A 16,309-nucleotide genomic window follows, 5' to 3' on the forward strand; every position below is an offset into this window, starting at 1 on the left:
GGCCTAATTTGTTTGGGATGATAAAAGCTGTATTGCTCTTGTTATTTCCCAGGTTTCTGAAAGGCAGGGGCTGGTCTTTATTATTGGAGGTTTTGACTCTCTCAAATTTCTAGGATTTGAAATAGATGGAGGGGAGAAAAAAATTATATACTGTTGTGAGTACAGCAGACCTCCTGTCACTCATCTTAATTGCAAGTAGCTTGTACCTGAGAGACAAGTATAGTGACTTTTCCGAAGTTCCATGTGTCATGATGTATAGAGCTAGTTTCAGCTTGGTTATAAACTGCTGATGTGCTAAAAGTACTGGATAATTAGATTTTTAAACTTCATCACAGTGAATATTGTAAAAGAAGAGAAGAGGGTTTTTTTTCTGAGTGTCCTTCTTCATCAATGAAACTAATACCTTCTGATGTTTGTTGAGACTTTAACATGAATCTTTTATTTCAGAGGTTAAGAAGATTATCAACAAAATACAGAACAGAGAAGATCTACCCAACAGCCACTGGAGAAAAAGAAGAAAATGTTAAAAAGAATAGATACAAGGATATATTGCCATGTAAGTCTGATTTACATGTTACTAAAAGACAAAGGAAAGTGCTTGTTATTCTTCATGTATTTTGAATTTTACTATTTATTACTACTGAAAGGCAAAATTGGAGATAATTTACTGAAAGATAACCTTCTTAAAATTTGTATTTTTAACTCGGAAGGCAAGGGGAATGAACGTTCTTATATTTTGAGAGAGAGGTATCACCTGAAGATAAAAGTGCTGGTTCTGAAGCCATATCAAGCCAGCGCTTTGATTTCAGCTCAGAATAGTTGAGAACTTTGCAAGGTGCTTAAATGTATTTTTTCCTTAGAAACACGTTATTCATGGTACAAAACAAACAAATGCCAACATAAACTCCAGATGAAATTTTACAGAGCCTTAAAGCTCTGTAAGTTTGAAGTAAAATAGATCTTTTTTCGGTTGGTCGTATCCTACAAATGGTGTTGAAGAACTTTCAATGCTGGATTAACTTTCGTTTCTATTTTGCTAGAGCCTAAATAAAATTCTGTTAATGTGTGGACATAGAAAAGTCGTAGAAAGGAGTCAGAACAGAATTTAAATTTTAAGACCACCAATGTGTGGATATAAGATTGTCTGTTGCAAGCTCACTTTGTGTAGCTCATGAGGCCGTGCATTTCTGAAGCTCTTACCATGCCCTTTGATATGAACAGCTGACAGTGAGATTAAAGGCTTCTGTGCTTCCCAGGTCAGCAACAGGTATATTTTGCTCTGCTCAGCTTTCTCTGAATTGTTAGGAGGTTTACAACTAGTTTGCAGTAGAAAATGGTTTTAAGCATCATTAGCTTTCACTTTCAAAATGTGTTCTAATAATAAACTCCAGTGAATTATTGTGTTTAAGGTTGTTGTATACCTGTGTGCTGGGTTTTTCTAGTGCTGAAATTCTTACTGTTTATTAGTGCTTGGAGCAACAATTCAAGCAGTAAACTTTAGCCTAAAGCCAAGGCCCTAGACTGTTTAGCAAGGTGGGCATGGTGCTTGCTGCTGTGCTGAGAAGGAAATACGGATGTGTTTAGATTTCACTGGGGGATGTACATATAACATAGATCACATCTTGAAGAGTAGTGTGTCACTGAGCTGAACTGCAGCAAAATAATTAAATATCATTGATGTTTTTGTCTTTGTTTCGGGTTTTATTTAGTTGGGAGGAAGTGTTTAATAGATGGAGTGAAAAGAGAGAGGAAGTGGTTATTGTCATCTTCTTAGCAGTGGTTATACTCTTTCTTCTGTCCTGGCATTTTGGTAGATCATGAACAAAACAGCAAAATCATGGTAGCACCCAGGCTGTTGGGGAGACAGTAGCACTACAGCAGTGAATGGCTGCAACTAGAGCAGCAGATCTGCATGTCTTTCATCTGCATGAAAATAAAACCTGAGTCAGTGGGATCACAGCTCACAGTGGGGAAATGAATGAACCTCAAAGCTGACATAGAGGAAAATTGAAGGCATATTTTCAGTTCTCACTCATACAGTGAGAATGTCTTCAAACATCCAAGGTTTTCAGCAATAAATTGATGGGAGACCAGCTTGACAGAAATGAGAAGAACCAGGAGAAAGGTGATGATACTTTGCCTATCTCTCGTAAATCCAGGAAAGAATGTACATTTGTAACTTAATCAGAGATCAGGGCTATGTTTGTCAGAAATTGCTACTGTTACCAGAGAGATCGGTTCTAACTCAACACTGGCTTCAGAGTAAAAGATGCATGTTTCTGTTACAGTTTACTAAGCCATCTTAAATGATAGTTAAATGAAACATGGTGTTCACTGGTCACCTGAAGAACCAATTAGTCATCGGGAACTGAACCTTTAAGTTACATAACAGTATCCAAGCACTTAATCTTCTGAAGCTGAAACCTGCAATTATTTTTTCTTGGAGAATTCTGTTCCAGACCTAAAACTCTGTAGCAACTGAGCTGTGGCACATAAAGAGAGGCTGGAAATGTTGACATTTGAAAACTGCTGTAGAGTTCTGGATCTACTGGACTTGGAAGATAGGATCCCTCAGTAGCCTGCTACTTTAATTAGTCTGTTCTGCCACTTAAAAGCAGCTTTTAGTATAAAGCTTGTGACAGTACTGCATGCTTAGAGAGTGTTCTTGCTTTAACCTTCTATGTATCAGAGAGTAATACAGTTAATGGGTTTTAGATTTCTCTAGGCCTTTATGTGAGTGTGTTGTCTTTAGAATCTGTGATCTAAAAGTCTTGTGCTTTTTTAGGAAGCCTTTCATTGTAACGCAGATATTTTTTTGCATGTTATGAGAAGCCTGGCAGAAAAATTTTACCATCTTGCAAGCTTTTTGAAAGACCTTTTTGTATAGAAGTTACTCTTAGCATGTAGTTCTTGTAGGCATGATTCATTGTTTTATTATCAGTGGTGTTTTGACAAAACAAACCCCCCAACTTAACCATACTTGCTCTTTTGAAATATATTTGTTCGTTGTTTCTTTTTCTTGAATTTAGGTCTAATCAAATGCTTAGCAGCTGTTCTGTGGTTGAGGAGTTGACCCTGGGAGCAGCAAGTAGCCTAAATTGCTTGAGCAGATGCTGTTTCTGCAGATACTTCTATTCCCCCATTTGAAGATAATTTTTTTCTTATCTGGATTTATGACTAAAGGAGCCCCTATTGTAGAGATAGAGTGAATGATTTTTGTGTCATAGCTAGGAAGTATTGTTGTCAACAAGAGCTGGAAGGACTGGTGAACCTGCCAACCACCTACCCCTTTTTAGTAACAATCAAGTATTAAAGATGCAGGGGGTTTTTTTCAATGCCAAAAAGAATACCAAAATGTTTAGTTTATTCTGTCAACAAGTAATAAGGCTATTTTTAAGACTGCTGGGGATTTTGGTCTCCAAAGAGCTGCTGTTTTTATAAGCAGCTTTCTCTGAGTCAGTCAATAATGTTTGAGGCAGAAACTTGACATGTCAAAACCCCTTAAATGAAGGAATCTGCTGCTTTCTAGTTCAGAAGTGCCCCAGCAAAGTGCCCAACCCAGTGTTTGGGGGATAGAGGTCAGTCTGCCTGAGCAATAAACCCCAGTCAAGTTTCATGTTGTAATACCTGACAAAGTACTCCTTGGCAGAGACTTTAAGACCTGCCAGCTGCATTAACTCTGCACTGGCATTTTATTCTTTCTGCTTTCCATAAGTGTGCCTTTAATTCTGACCGTCATGATCTGTGTTAATGTTGTGTAGCAACAATTAACTACAATTTTCATGGCTTCTCATTAATTGATTTTTGACTCTTTGTAATGATGCATTCTTAGAATTCCAGGAGATGGTACACTGTGAACTTGAGCATCAGAAGCATCACATAGCAGTAGGAGCTGCTCTGCTTATCTCTACCAGAGTTGATTTATTCATAAATTAAATTAACTGACTTGCTTATGTGACTAACCTTTGGGAAATATTCTTTAATGTACTGTATATATATTGGATTTACTGTTACATACTCATTTACCTGTGTTGTAATTCTTGTTTAAAAAAACCATTATTTTCCTTTTAGTTGATCATAGCCGAGTTAAACTGACCTTAAAAACTCCCCCACAAGATTCAGACTACATCAATGCAAACTTCATTAAGGTATGTATTACTAATTTAACAGTTCTTGAATTCTTTTTTGGCTTTTATTTTTTGTCAGTGCAGTTTTAATATTAGAGTATAAAATGAGAATTTAAAGCTGTGAGGGAAGATATTCTTTTATTATGACTTGAATAAATTTGCAAGCATGATGCCATTTCTAACACAATTTTTAAAGCTTTGATATAACTCTTAAGTGAAAATATAAAATACTTTATTTTAAAGTGGCAGGCAAGCAAATTGGAAATTTATACCATAGGAAAATTGAGATGCAGTTGTTGTGTTCAGATGCAGTTGTTAGTGATAAAAATACCCCATTTTAACACTGTTTTTAGGGACTATAAATGAGGTGTTTGACAAAATGTGTATATTAATACACACTTCTTGCTGTTCATGGCAAAAATGTGCCAGTGGAATTATGACTAACATTCTAAAAGAGAAGCCAGAATTTGACTAAAAACCAGTTTTGTTTTCGAAGTATTAATGTCTTGAGCTGTCTCTGTACTTTATTCTGATGTTTTTACCCAGCATTTATTATTCAGAAACAGGTATTCCTGTAATTCTCCCTGCTTGAATATTTAGCTTGAAAGGCTGAATATTAATTTCGTCAAGATTTATATAAAACAAATTTCAAAACTTTGTATTTTTTAAATGTATTAGTGGGAGCAGGGAACTTAAGTTTGTTCAACAGGATGCTTTTTAGCAGAAAGATTTTCAAATTTTCACTACTGAATGTTTGAAGAAAAAAAAAGAGGACTTATAGTGAATCTTCAGAATCTGAACAGAACATACAGAAACTTGTTTTCTGTGACAGACTTTGGCAGTGCTGTAGCTGTTGTAATCTTGGGCCCCCTTGAGATGACCAGCAAAATTCCCACTAATGTAATTGGGACTCATGTTTGATATTCACCCTTCCTGTTGTATATCAAAAAAAGGATATTCTAATTTTACATTATTATAACAGAAAGCCTCTTTCATTCAGTGCAGATAAATTTTCTTTATAAACATTAATGGTTCCTTTGTGCAATCCCAGGGAGTCCATGGGCCAAAAGCATATGTTGCTACGCAGGGACCCTTAGCCAACACAGTCATAGACTTCTGGAGGATGATATGGGAATACAATGTTGCTGTAAGTACCTACTGAAAAACTGGGTGTTACCTTATAACATAACAGTTGTCTATTTTTTGCCCAAGTTGACTTTCATTACCAAAAAATATTGACAGTGATCTTGTTCATTTACTTCCCAAATCTTGGTTTTTGTATTTTAAATAGCATTCTATATGTAATTAATATTATTTATTCAATTTAACGATGTAAATTCAAAGTAATAATTTTATTGAATGAATGTTAAATTCTTCGTGTTTATGAATAGGTTCTTGCTTGGTTACATCTGTCCCATGGGAGACCTTACAACTCTGACTTTATGTGGACTGACAAAATCAAATACAGAAGCAGCATGTGAAGCAAAAAAACCCCACTTACTTTTCTATTTATGCTAGTTTGGGATTACTTACTGATTTGTATATTCTACAACTATTTATTTACAAACAGCTATTTTCAGGAATACTGTTAAAATTGCGTATGTTCAACAAATTATTTCTGAAAATATTTTTTTGTTTTATCAAGCACATAAATCATGGCTTACTGTAAGAAATAGCTTACCTGTTGGTGCATTTTTATTGTGCTATTCACAGTAATGTATCAAAAATAGCTTCACTTAAGAATTTTAATTCTTGGTCCTTTTTTGGGTGCTTTTTTGGGGGGTTTGCTCCTATTTTTTGCCATCTGTGTCACTTTAAGCAAATATAGCTATGTTTCTTCCAGTTGGCAAATGATTCTATATTTTTATGATTAAGTTTAGAGTTTACATTCAGGCTGAATAAATAAGATTTGTACAGGATTACAGTGAATTTGAATTAAGTAACCTTAATATGTTGTATTAGTGATGTAGATTTTGCGAAGGATGAAACTTTGTTACTTTTTTAGAAGTAACAGAGCATACCTATGCAGGTAGGAAAATAGTATTAATTAGTCTCTTCCATAGTAGCTAATTAAGGAGTTTCAGTATCTTCCTGATAGAAGCAAGTAGGGAAGTGTTGGTTGAAGTTACTTGATCTAAAACCAGCTGACTTGGAACATCTTTTTTTCTTTTCAGATAATTGTAATGGCCTGTCGAGAGTTTGAAATGGGAAGGGTATGTATCCTGACTGCAAAACTGAATGAATTGTGCTCATGTGGGGCAATACTGGTGAAGCTTCATATGCCAAATCCATAACTGTAATAATATTAATATGTTAGATGGAATGAGATTGCCTATCCTTACATTTCTATCCATAGGAAACAGTTAATGAGTCTGCATTTCTTTGCTCCATTTGTAGTGTTACTTTATTATTTAGGTGTCATCTCAGTGGAATATGTGTTTGTACACAGAATTTTACCAATGGTTTGTTTCTGGTCATGTCACTGTGGAAAAAACGTGTCTTGCTCTTTGTGGGATGTGGGCCAACTATCAAAATCCTGAGTCCTTCTGAATTTCCTGTCAATTGATACAGCTGCAAAAACAATTTTTTTTAAATCTCTCTGCTTTATTCTTATGACCTTAGAAGGAAAAAAAAAAATGGTCCAGAATTGTGAATTCCCAGCTTTCAGAAAAAAACTAAGCTTTCATTGCTCCCCTCTGTTTGCTGCAAGCTTGTGCATGTGTGTAGGCAGACGTGAAGTTCACGTCCTAATTTACATTGTGTCTTTTGGCTGTACTTACTGGTCAGCTGGGGTCTTGGTTTTGTTTTCCTTTTGTTATCCAAAAGAAACGTTATTTTACTATCTTAAAAGAAGTCCAGAATAAGGCATTCGGGGTTATCACTTTGTCTGCTCTGCTTCTGTTAATCATCATCCTTCAGTGCTATGCATGAATTAAATCAGAATTCTTTGCTTTAACAGAAAAAATGTGAGCGTTACTGGCCTCTGTATGGAGAAGCAGCTGTAACTTTTGGACCATTTCGTGTTTCTTGTGTAAGTATAAAGCTTTATAAATTAATTTTGTGAGGATTTAGTGCTTTTGTACCTTAAAATAAATGTTCAACAAATGGTTTATATTATAAAAGAAGTGCTTTTCTGATCATTCAGTACTAAATTTTACACAAGGATTCTCAAAGGAATGTGCGCATTTAAGCTGTGTGGGTTTTTTTGAACCCCCCACGATTGTTTTGTTTTCTTTTTTAAAGTAGGGAACCTGTGTGGCTTGGTCTTATATCTTTGTAGTTATTACTTCTTCAGCTTTACATGTGTAGTCTTGAATGTCTGTACCATACTCAAGAAATCAAATACTCATGCAGTTGTTTTGTCTGTTGTGACTTGCGTGTTCTGAAGGTGCATGAGAAATGAAAATGTCTTCTATTGTTGCTTTTAAAATCAAACCAAAAATGAGTAGTGGGTCACCATGAGGTCTCAGTCTTTTCCTGAAGGACTCCTAAGGGATAACTGTAAGAGAAGTCATGATGCAATTGCCATTTACAAAAGGAAATAGCAGAAACTGACTCCATTAATTGTAAGGTTCTCAGGGTATGGGTGAGAATATGGCATGTGGGACCATAGCCACCAAAATCAAAATGATCAGCATTCCTTAGGTGTGGGATAGTATCCAATTTACCTTTGTCCACACCTGTTTATGTATCTTTATTCCTTCCTGCTTTAAATGTGTTTCTAGCCTGTTTGTCCAACTTGTAGCTCTTAGGGCTGTGATCACATTCCAGGTGAAACCAAGGTCCATCCAGCCCATCTCTTGTGTTCAATGACAGCCTAATGACCTAAGGGAAGAGAACAGAGAAACCATGTATAGGACGATCCTTCTCCTTGTACTTGTTAGCTTCTAGCAACAGACAAACAGACTTCCTTAGTTGAGTGTGTCCCTGGATTGTCCATACTTTTATAAATCAGGCAGTGCATGATTAATTTGATAAATTTTTTGTTTGAGTTTTGCTTTTTGTCACCTGCTCTTTCTGACGTTGGCATCATGTTGTTGGAAGAAAACACTTCCCCGTGTCTTTATTTTTAATCTTGCCACAGAGTAGTTTAATCAATGTCTACCTTGTGCTGTTAGTTACTGTTAGGGTGGGAATGAAACATGGCACTGTAGTGATGAGCATGGCTCTCCTTAGTGTGAAGGATCTTACTGGAAACTTTTTACACTGGAGTTCATCATTGGCCTTAGCTGTTCATAGTCTAAAAGAGTGGAATTGATCCCTTCCAGATTGATCTCAAAACTGTTTTTTACTTCTTAAATAAATTACGTGGGTTTGGACAGAAATTGCTGCTGTTTTCCAGTTGAAGTGTTTTAAGGTGTTCAGAGAGAGCTAACATGCCAGTTTATTGAGCTACTAATACTACTTTGAAATAGTCTACCAAGAATTAAGTACACTTCAAGTTCATCTTGTCAGGAAATATATATACTTGCAAATTTTAGTCTGTAAAAAGTCTGAGTAGCCTTTTCCTACCTTAAATTGATTTAAATTTGGCTGTTTTTTTCCCTGTACCTAGTGGTATTGGAGAAAAGGGTTTGTGTGTATGGTCTAATTGATTTCTTGGCCACAGCTGAGAATGTATTACCTGTAGGTTCACAAGTGTCCATGGGCTCTGTTGCTATGCACCATCTCCTTTAAACCCACAAGGTGTTGCAATTGTTCATGGGAAATGGTAAATTCCCAGTAGGAGACAGAAATACATTAAAGCATATATGCAATCTCCTAAATTCTCTGTGGGTAGCTGTAAGGCTAAGCTTTTCAAGGCAACTTCAAATTCTGATGTTACTGATATTTTAAGTACAATAATATTGTTTGATGTCTGCAGTATAAACTTTCCTTGGTATTCCAAAGGCAGATTTGAAAATTCTGTGAACCTAGAAGCCAGGCTTTTTAGGCCACAACCAAGATAATTAATGATTCATTCAGATGCACCCTTAACTGAAAATAGTGAAAAGGGGAAAAAATTAAAGGAGATATCACAGGATAGTGATAAGAAGCTGAAGTTTACACAGCAAAAGTGTTATAGAGAGATGGCTGTGGAAGGCAATCTCTAAATTAAAAGTATAGAGAAATAAACCAAAAGAGATACTTAGAAATATTCTTACAAGATTTATTGATGGTTTCAGGAGCAGACTAGACATTCATTTCAAAATTCACATTTTTAAGTAAAAGGAACTTCTTTCACACATGTTATGTAGCAAACTTAGTTGCTGGTATGTTTATGTTTTTATTGGCCCTCTTGAGGAAATCATAGATACAAAACCAGTAAATTGAAAAAGGGCATCTGAGTTAAAAGTTGGAGTTTTTAGTTATATCCTGTATGCTGCATATTGATTCCCCTCCCCCAGTTCATTACTGTTTTCTTGTGTTTAGGAAGCTGAGCAAGCAAGAACAGATTACTTCATTAGAACATTATTACTTGAATTTCAAAATGTAAGTATATGGTCACTTCTGGTCTGACCTTCAATGATTGCTCAAAGGTCTCTAAAAAGATACAATGGTGGAAACTCATAAAAATATCTTCACTTCTTTAGATGCTGACTCTGCATGTGTATAAATCATGAAGTTTAGAAGTGATGTTATAAGCTTAGTATATAAGGGAAGAGTAGTGAAACTCTTTGTCTTTTATGTATGTTCTTGTTTATCCTAAGGTGTGTTATGCTATTGAAGACCATATGGTAACAACTAAAAAGTTTCTGCCACCCTAGGAGAATTTCACTGTTTAATCCAATTGAAAATATGATGACAAACTCAGTCAAACTTGTAAAAAAAATCCTGTTTCTTCTAGTTAGCATCTTTTTGGGTAAAGTCTGTGTGCTTGTTGGAATTTGCCTTACACTTTGATTTATTATCAAGAGGAAATCAGTTTGACTGAAGCTTGATTATATTCAAGAAAGAACTTTAGTGTTTTAGCTTAAAAGTGGCAGTAAAAAAAGGACTAAGAAGATTCTTTTTAATTTTCAATTTTCATATAAAAAACAAATTCAGATATGTTTTTTTGATAGTTCTGCTAATGTGAAAAATCACTGGTCTTTTTAAAAGTAATTAAGTGAAATTTCTTGATGGACCTTAATAGGCAGCTGTAATTCTTCCTTTTTTCTGATGACCTTGGTTTTACATAATCATCTGGATTTTAAAATGTGGGTTTTCTTAGGCTGCATTGTCTCTAGTTTTTACTACCTATGGCATTTCCACAGGTCTGGGAAAAGTCAAGCATCAAAAATAGATAACTTTCCATGCTCAAGAGGCTGCTATGTTGCTTCTTAAATAACTAAATAGAAGGTAGCTTAGGTCTTGAAACTTGTAGCCTGTAACACTGATCAGAAAATTCATGCCCTCCAGTACATTACTTTGAAGGGTATACTGCAATCCAGAGGTGTGATCACAGCATGGAAAGGTGCAGTATAACCTACCAGTTCTACTGGTAGCTGGGGATATCATTATCATTGGATAATGATGAGGAAGAGGATTTTCAGGGATTCAGGTAGCTGAGTAACTAGGCTGTTCTAAAGCCTGCTTCCTACCCTGTCTTTAGTACTATTGTAGCTCATATTACTAGAACAAAAGTGTACCTATTGTTGTGATCCATACTTAAATACAGTCTTAATTATTTCTCTCATTTTCTTAATTTCCCTCTGAGCGTGAGCACATGCACACATACTGTATTTTGTAATATGACAAAACAACACCTCCCTCCCCCCTGCCTTTTCTTTCCCAATGTAAGTTACTAAATTACAATTAGAAAAAGAAATTTTCATGTGGTCTTTCCCTTTCTTTCTCCCTTTCCAAGTTTATGACTGCAAAGACATAGAATCTTTTAACGTGGTCCAGTTTTGTGGGTCCTTTATCCCATGGGCTTCTCTGTACTGTCCCATAGTTCATCTTCTTATGCATTAGCAGCCCTCAAAATACTACTTCAGAATTCCTCTTTTGTTTTTCAAAGTAATATAAACTGTAAGTATTTTTAATACAGTAAATGACTTTGCTTGTCCACACAAAAAGTGAAGGTTCATAGAACTACTTCTTTCATACACACTCAAATGTGTGCTGTCATTAATGCCTTTCTCCCTGCCTCTCCCTTAGGAGACTCGTAGTGTCTACCAATTTCATTATGTTAACTGGCCTGACCATGATGTCCCTTCATCTTTTGATTCTATTCTGGACATGATCAGCTTGATGAGAGAATACCAGGAACATGAAGATGTACCAATTTGCATACACTGCAGGTATCAAATATATTTATTTTTTCAAATTTATGTATGTCTTTGTTTGGTTCTAAATCAGAATTTATTTGTTTACTTCAGTTTAAAAAAATTCCTTGAGTCAAAACTTAATTCAGAATCATACAGCCTTCATTTTCTTAAAGCTGATGCCACAGTGAGATTTTGCTTCTATTTCAGTTTAAGACAGAATATCAATCAGAAAGAATGAACCTTTGAAAGGGAAACCATTTTGTGGTTCTTAAGACATGTAAATCCTCATGAGGACAAAATAGACCTTGAAGATGATTGCAAATCAGTTATGGAAGTGAAAGCTCCATTCGCGATAGGAGAGACTACAGAGCAGGTGCATCACTAAGAACTCTGTCTTTTAATATGACAAAAAGCATCTTTAATGGGCAGACTGTAGTTTCCAGCTGGGAAGTCTTTGCTTCTAAGCAACTATTTCATCCTTGACCTGAAATTTGCCTGACAGAAGGACTTGAAACTGAACTGCTGTGAAGATATTTTGGTGAATTCACAGTTTCTGATAATTTATCTGGAAAATTTTTGCCTATGATACTTGATGCTTTTTAAAGCAACAAAAGTTCATGTATTATGTCAGGAAAATAATGAATTCAGATTTATAAGCCAGGAAATGTCAGTTGTTGGGGCTTATAAACTCTTTAGAGTTTAGTTATTCTCCTAAAATGCATAGAAGTGTACTGACTTTAGCTGCATTCTTTTTAAACTTGTCACTCTTAAGTAATTGAGAACTAAACCCATAAAAAACTTACTTAGCACTGAAATCTATTTCACTTTGTCCTGTTTCTCTTGAATGTCAATATAGTTGTAAATGTTGGCGCTTTACAACAGTGTAATTATAATGTAGTAGATATGCATGAATTATAACTTCATGTGTAAAATGGGGGAATTCATGCTATTAGGAAAAATAAACGTGATAGTTGATTGCCATTTTTATAACTTTGATATTTATGTTTTTTAGTTAAAAAGCAGAAAATATAGATGTAATACTAAATCAGAAAAATGCAAGAAGTCTTTAAATATATTCTGTTCTGCCATTTAACGTGTCTGTCATTAAACTTGGACAAGATCCCTACCGTTGAAGCTAACTACCATGGTATTACTGTGGTAACTGGTAATAGTGTGATGAAAGAGAGAGCAATAAAATCGTCAGCACTGAAGCATCTTTTGTGAGCACTGTTCCAAATGGTTATGAAAAACTTGCATTAAAAACTTCAATGCTCCATTTTGCGCTGCTGATTTTTTTGTTTGTTTGTTTTTGAGACACACCATAGTGTCAGGTTGAGTGAGCTTAAAATGATAGTTGAGGGATTTGGATAATTTTTTTTTAATGTGGACTCTGGAAATATAAAGCTTAGAGTGTGTTTTTAACAAACTAAAATAATTTCTAACACATAACTGTTTATGTTCATAGTGCAGGGTGTGGAAGAACGGGAGCCATCTGTGCCATAGATTATACATGGAATTTACTTAAAGCTGGGGTAAGGAATCTTAAAAGTTTTGTGGCATTCTGTAATTGCATAACTGTGATTGATTGAGTTTCCAAGTGTTCTAAAATAGTGAAATGTTTATGACATTCTGGAACTCCCTTGACAGGTTGGATGTTTAGTTTCATTGCATTCATGCTTTAGTATGAACTTACTTTCCTTTAACAATGAGTTTTTATCTAAAAAGGTCACTATAAAATTCCAATTTTTAAAAACTATATTTCAATATAAAGTGATTTTTCAAATTCAACTTTCTTAGTCTCTCTGATTAATGTTGCAGCTCCTAAAGACTGATATTTCAAATATGAAGGGATAACTTCATTCTGGGATTTTTAGATAATGAAGCATCATATTAATGACTTTGAAAGTCTCATTTTGAAAATACTTGAAATGCTCTCCTCTGGTCTAAATCAAATGTCAATTTGGAGTTGCTTTTAAAAAAAAATTAATAGTTGCAGTGTGGAGAGAATAGATCAGCTTTAACTACGAAATTAGACTTGGTTTTGGATGTCTAACAGCTTTTGTATTGTTTTTCTGGCAATCAGCTATGTTAATCTAATTGACTTGCTTCTGTATTTCAGAAAATACCTGAAGAATTCAATGTATTTAATTTAATACAGGAAATGAGGACGCAAAGGCATTCTGCAGTGCAGACAAAGGTATAGTTTGTTTTAAAATGAATGTGATAATACATCATTATTCTTTGTTAAGGTCTTGTGCACTAATTTTTTTCTGGTAATCTATTGTAGGAGCAGTATGAACTTGTCCATCGAGCCATAGCACAACTATTTGAAAAGCAACTGCAAAAATATGAAAGTTGTGCAGACTGGAAGATTGCAGATGGAGTGGTATGTGTCTTTCCCATATGAATTTCAATCAACTGTAGCTGTTACCTTCTGATCAAGATTTTTCTGTGAAGTCTAGTTCTTAAAGATAAGTGTTCAGTGGTGTTAAGGCACATAGAGAACTTGTTTGAACTGCAAATGGTTTTTGCTGAGCAGGGACAGCTGGTCTATACTCAATTTACACTGAGGACTTGGTTGTAAAAGTTGAGTCAGGTTATTATAGGAACACTTACAATACACACCAAATGCATTTGCAGTGGGGGAAGAAATGGAAAGAATTATAGTCTGGATGAAATGGAGGACTCTTAATATTGAATTGTGAAATGTGCCCTTACCTTGGTGAGGTGACAGTAGTTGTCAGGTGATCTGTTGCTTGAATTGTCAGTATTTAGCCCAATTCTGATATATTGACAGCAAATGAAATTTTGTGGAAAGGCTGACCTTCTGCAAATTGGTTTTTAAGCAGTGTGATGAAGAGCAAGTGAAAAGTAAAACTCCAACCTACATATACATATATTTGTATACGAATATGTGTATCCATGTATGCATACAAATAAAAATAAATTAACACATACAGTGTGTATATCGGTGAATTCTGTCTGATCTATGTTTAGGTTAAACTCCCTAAAGGGGAAAACCTTTACTGAAGTTTTTTCTTCCTTCCCCCCAGTGTGGTGTTGGGCCCAATTTTAAAGCAGGAAATAGGTGTTAATCGGATTCTTCACCTGAGACTTGGGTATTGAATGACATTGCTTCTGCCTTGACTTGGCCCAACAGTCTTGACATAGTTGAGCAGGAATAGCAGTGAATGATCTTACTGAGTTCTGATGTCGTGTTGAAGTACTGTTTGCACTGGAATATACTGGGGGAAAGAAAAATAAGTTTAAAATGCCTTTTTCAGGAAACTTCGTGCTCTATCCTTTTAAGAAAGGAGAAAAGAAGTGGAAAAAATAGTGTTTTTCATTGGTAATCACAGTATTTGAGGATTTTTTCTGTCTTTCTGTACTTCAGCTTTAAATTTCACGTCCCCTTTAGTTTTTTTCCCTATTTTATGTTTAGGTATGTCTTCTTGTCTGCTACTGGGCACTATATGAAAAGTGGCTTTTTTGAATCGATATGTTCTTTCTCTCCCACAGTCCAGAACTCTGTATCATCCTTCATCCCTGACTGTGTTTTGTGTCTTCAGTGATTCTATCTGTCCCTTCAGTACCTAATTGTTGTAGATTCCTCAGGTCTCTGAAGGGAGTATGAGTAGTAACTTCAGGACCCTGTGAAATGTCTGGAAGCAATTTTAAATCTGCTTTTATTAACAAGCATTGCTTTAATTTTAGGGGTTTAGCTGCTCTATACTGTGCTTTCTAGGAAGTCTGTAATGTTTTTCATTCTTGGAAAAAAGGCATACATCCTTCTCTTAACTCCTAAGAATTTATATCAGTTAATGCAACACTTCTGGAATCTTAAGTCATGATGAGAAGCCTGTGGACTAAATGAAATATCAATAGTGCATGCTGCTTTTATTAGTTACAAGTTTGATTAAGCTGATATGTGAATTTTTTTTTTTCCTGAGGAATGAGTATGACAGGGTTTGGAATGTGCAGATTTATTAGCTTTGTACATAAGGGATTTCTAGTTACTTGAGTTTTGGTCATAAAATAATAGGTAGATCAGTCTACTGTATCTTCTGATTATTTGACTTTCATTTGACCTGTGTCTGTGCTCTTATATAGAATCACAAAAGGTCTTTTATTTGCCTATTACTATATATACTCTATTACTTATTTATGTATTCCAGAACATGAGTAAGGCAGTGGCACAACAAACTGATACTGTTTCTGTAACAAAGGCAAGTGCTTTCTGTAGCAGAGCTTGAGAGATTTGCTGGCTGAGTAATAAAACAAGAGCAAATAGATGATGGATAGGTAATGTGCATGGAGGTGAGACAGGGAGAAATACCAACTCTGAATGGCAGTGATGGAGTTCGAGTTCTGAGTTTTCTTGGATATAATCTTGGTTTGTAATCAGTAAGTTGAAAAGGAAGTAGAGTTTTAGCAGCTATTTGGAAACTAATAAGAGCATGGAACGTAATGTCATTGTGTGGGTACCTTGCAACTGGAATACTGTCTGCGGGTCAAGTCTGCTTATCTCAAAAGTATATTACAGAATTCAAACATTAAAAACCTGGACAAACATCAAAGGTTGTTCTTTGATGCTTTGAGTATTTCTGCAGAAAGCTTGATGGGAAAAAGGTCTCATAGGTAAAAATTTTTTGTATCTAAAAATTTGGTACTTTAATTTGCTATTGTCCATTTGTTAGGAAATTTGCCTTCAGGGAATTAACTGGTTTAGGAAAGTCTTTTACCTCACATATGCCGTTTAATGTTTTCTTGGTAGCTTTAACCTGATTCTTAAAACTCTGAGACTTACTTGAGACAGTGTTTTTGCTATTCTGAAAAAGCTCCCTTTTCTTCTCTCCAAGGGTGTTATGTAGTATCTGTTGTATATAAGGTCTGATTTTCCCTGGAAAGTTTTTAGTTTGCTTTCTCTTAAAAACGAAACAAGCGTTCTGG

The 16,309-nt window shown here is 35.2% G+C and overlaps 1 protein-coding gene across 3 annotated transcripts in view; it reads left to right on the forward strand.

Annotated features, from left to right (window-relative positions):
• Positions 1 to 448: 448 nt before the first annotated feature.
• PTPN12 (protein tyrosine phosphatase non-receptor type 12) overlaps positions 449 to 16,309 on the forward strand; it is a 38,767-nt gene continuing 22,906 nt past the window's right edge. For 2 of the 3 annotated variants that reach the window (XM_025894626.2, XM_025894625.2), the window contains exons 1-9: positions 4,078 to 4,148; positions 5,179 to 5,274; positions 6,302 to 6,340; positions 7,087 to 7,158; positions 9,540 to 9,599; positions 11,250 to 11,392; positions 12,825 to 12,891; positions 13,479 to 13,556; positions 13,647 to 13,745. In XM_025894626.2, coding sequence (XP_025750411.1) covers positions 5,251 to 5,274; positions 6,302 to 6,340; positions 7,087 to 7,158; positions 9,540 to 9,599; positions 11,250 to 11,392; positions 12,825 to 12,891; positions 13,479 to 13,556; positions 13,647 to 13,745 — 582 coding nt within the window. In that variant the 5' untranslated portion in view covers positions 4,078 to 4,148; positions 5,179 to 5,250. Of the gene's footprint in view, positions 557 to 4,071; positions 4,149 to 5,178; positions 5,275 to 6,301; positions 6,341 to 7,086; positions 7,159 to 9,539; positions 9,600 to 11,249; positions 11,393 to 12,824; positions 12,892 to 13,478; positions 13,557 to 13,646; positions 13,746 to 16,309 lie in introns of those variants that run through there. The other variant, XM_018068088.2, reaches the window with a different exon arrangement.

The sequence above is a fragment of the Manacus vitellinus genome, unplaced genomic scaffold (assembly GCF_001715985.3).
Source record: "Manacus vitellinus isolate BGI_N305 unplaced genomic scaffold, ASM171598v3 scaffold_13_pilon, whole genome shotgun sequence".
Lineage (NCBI taxonomy): Eukaryota > Metazoa > Chordata > Aves > Passeriformes > Pipridae > Manacus > Manacus vitellinus.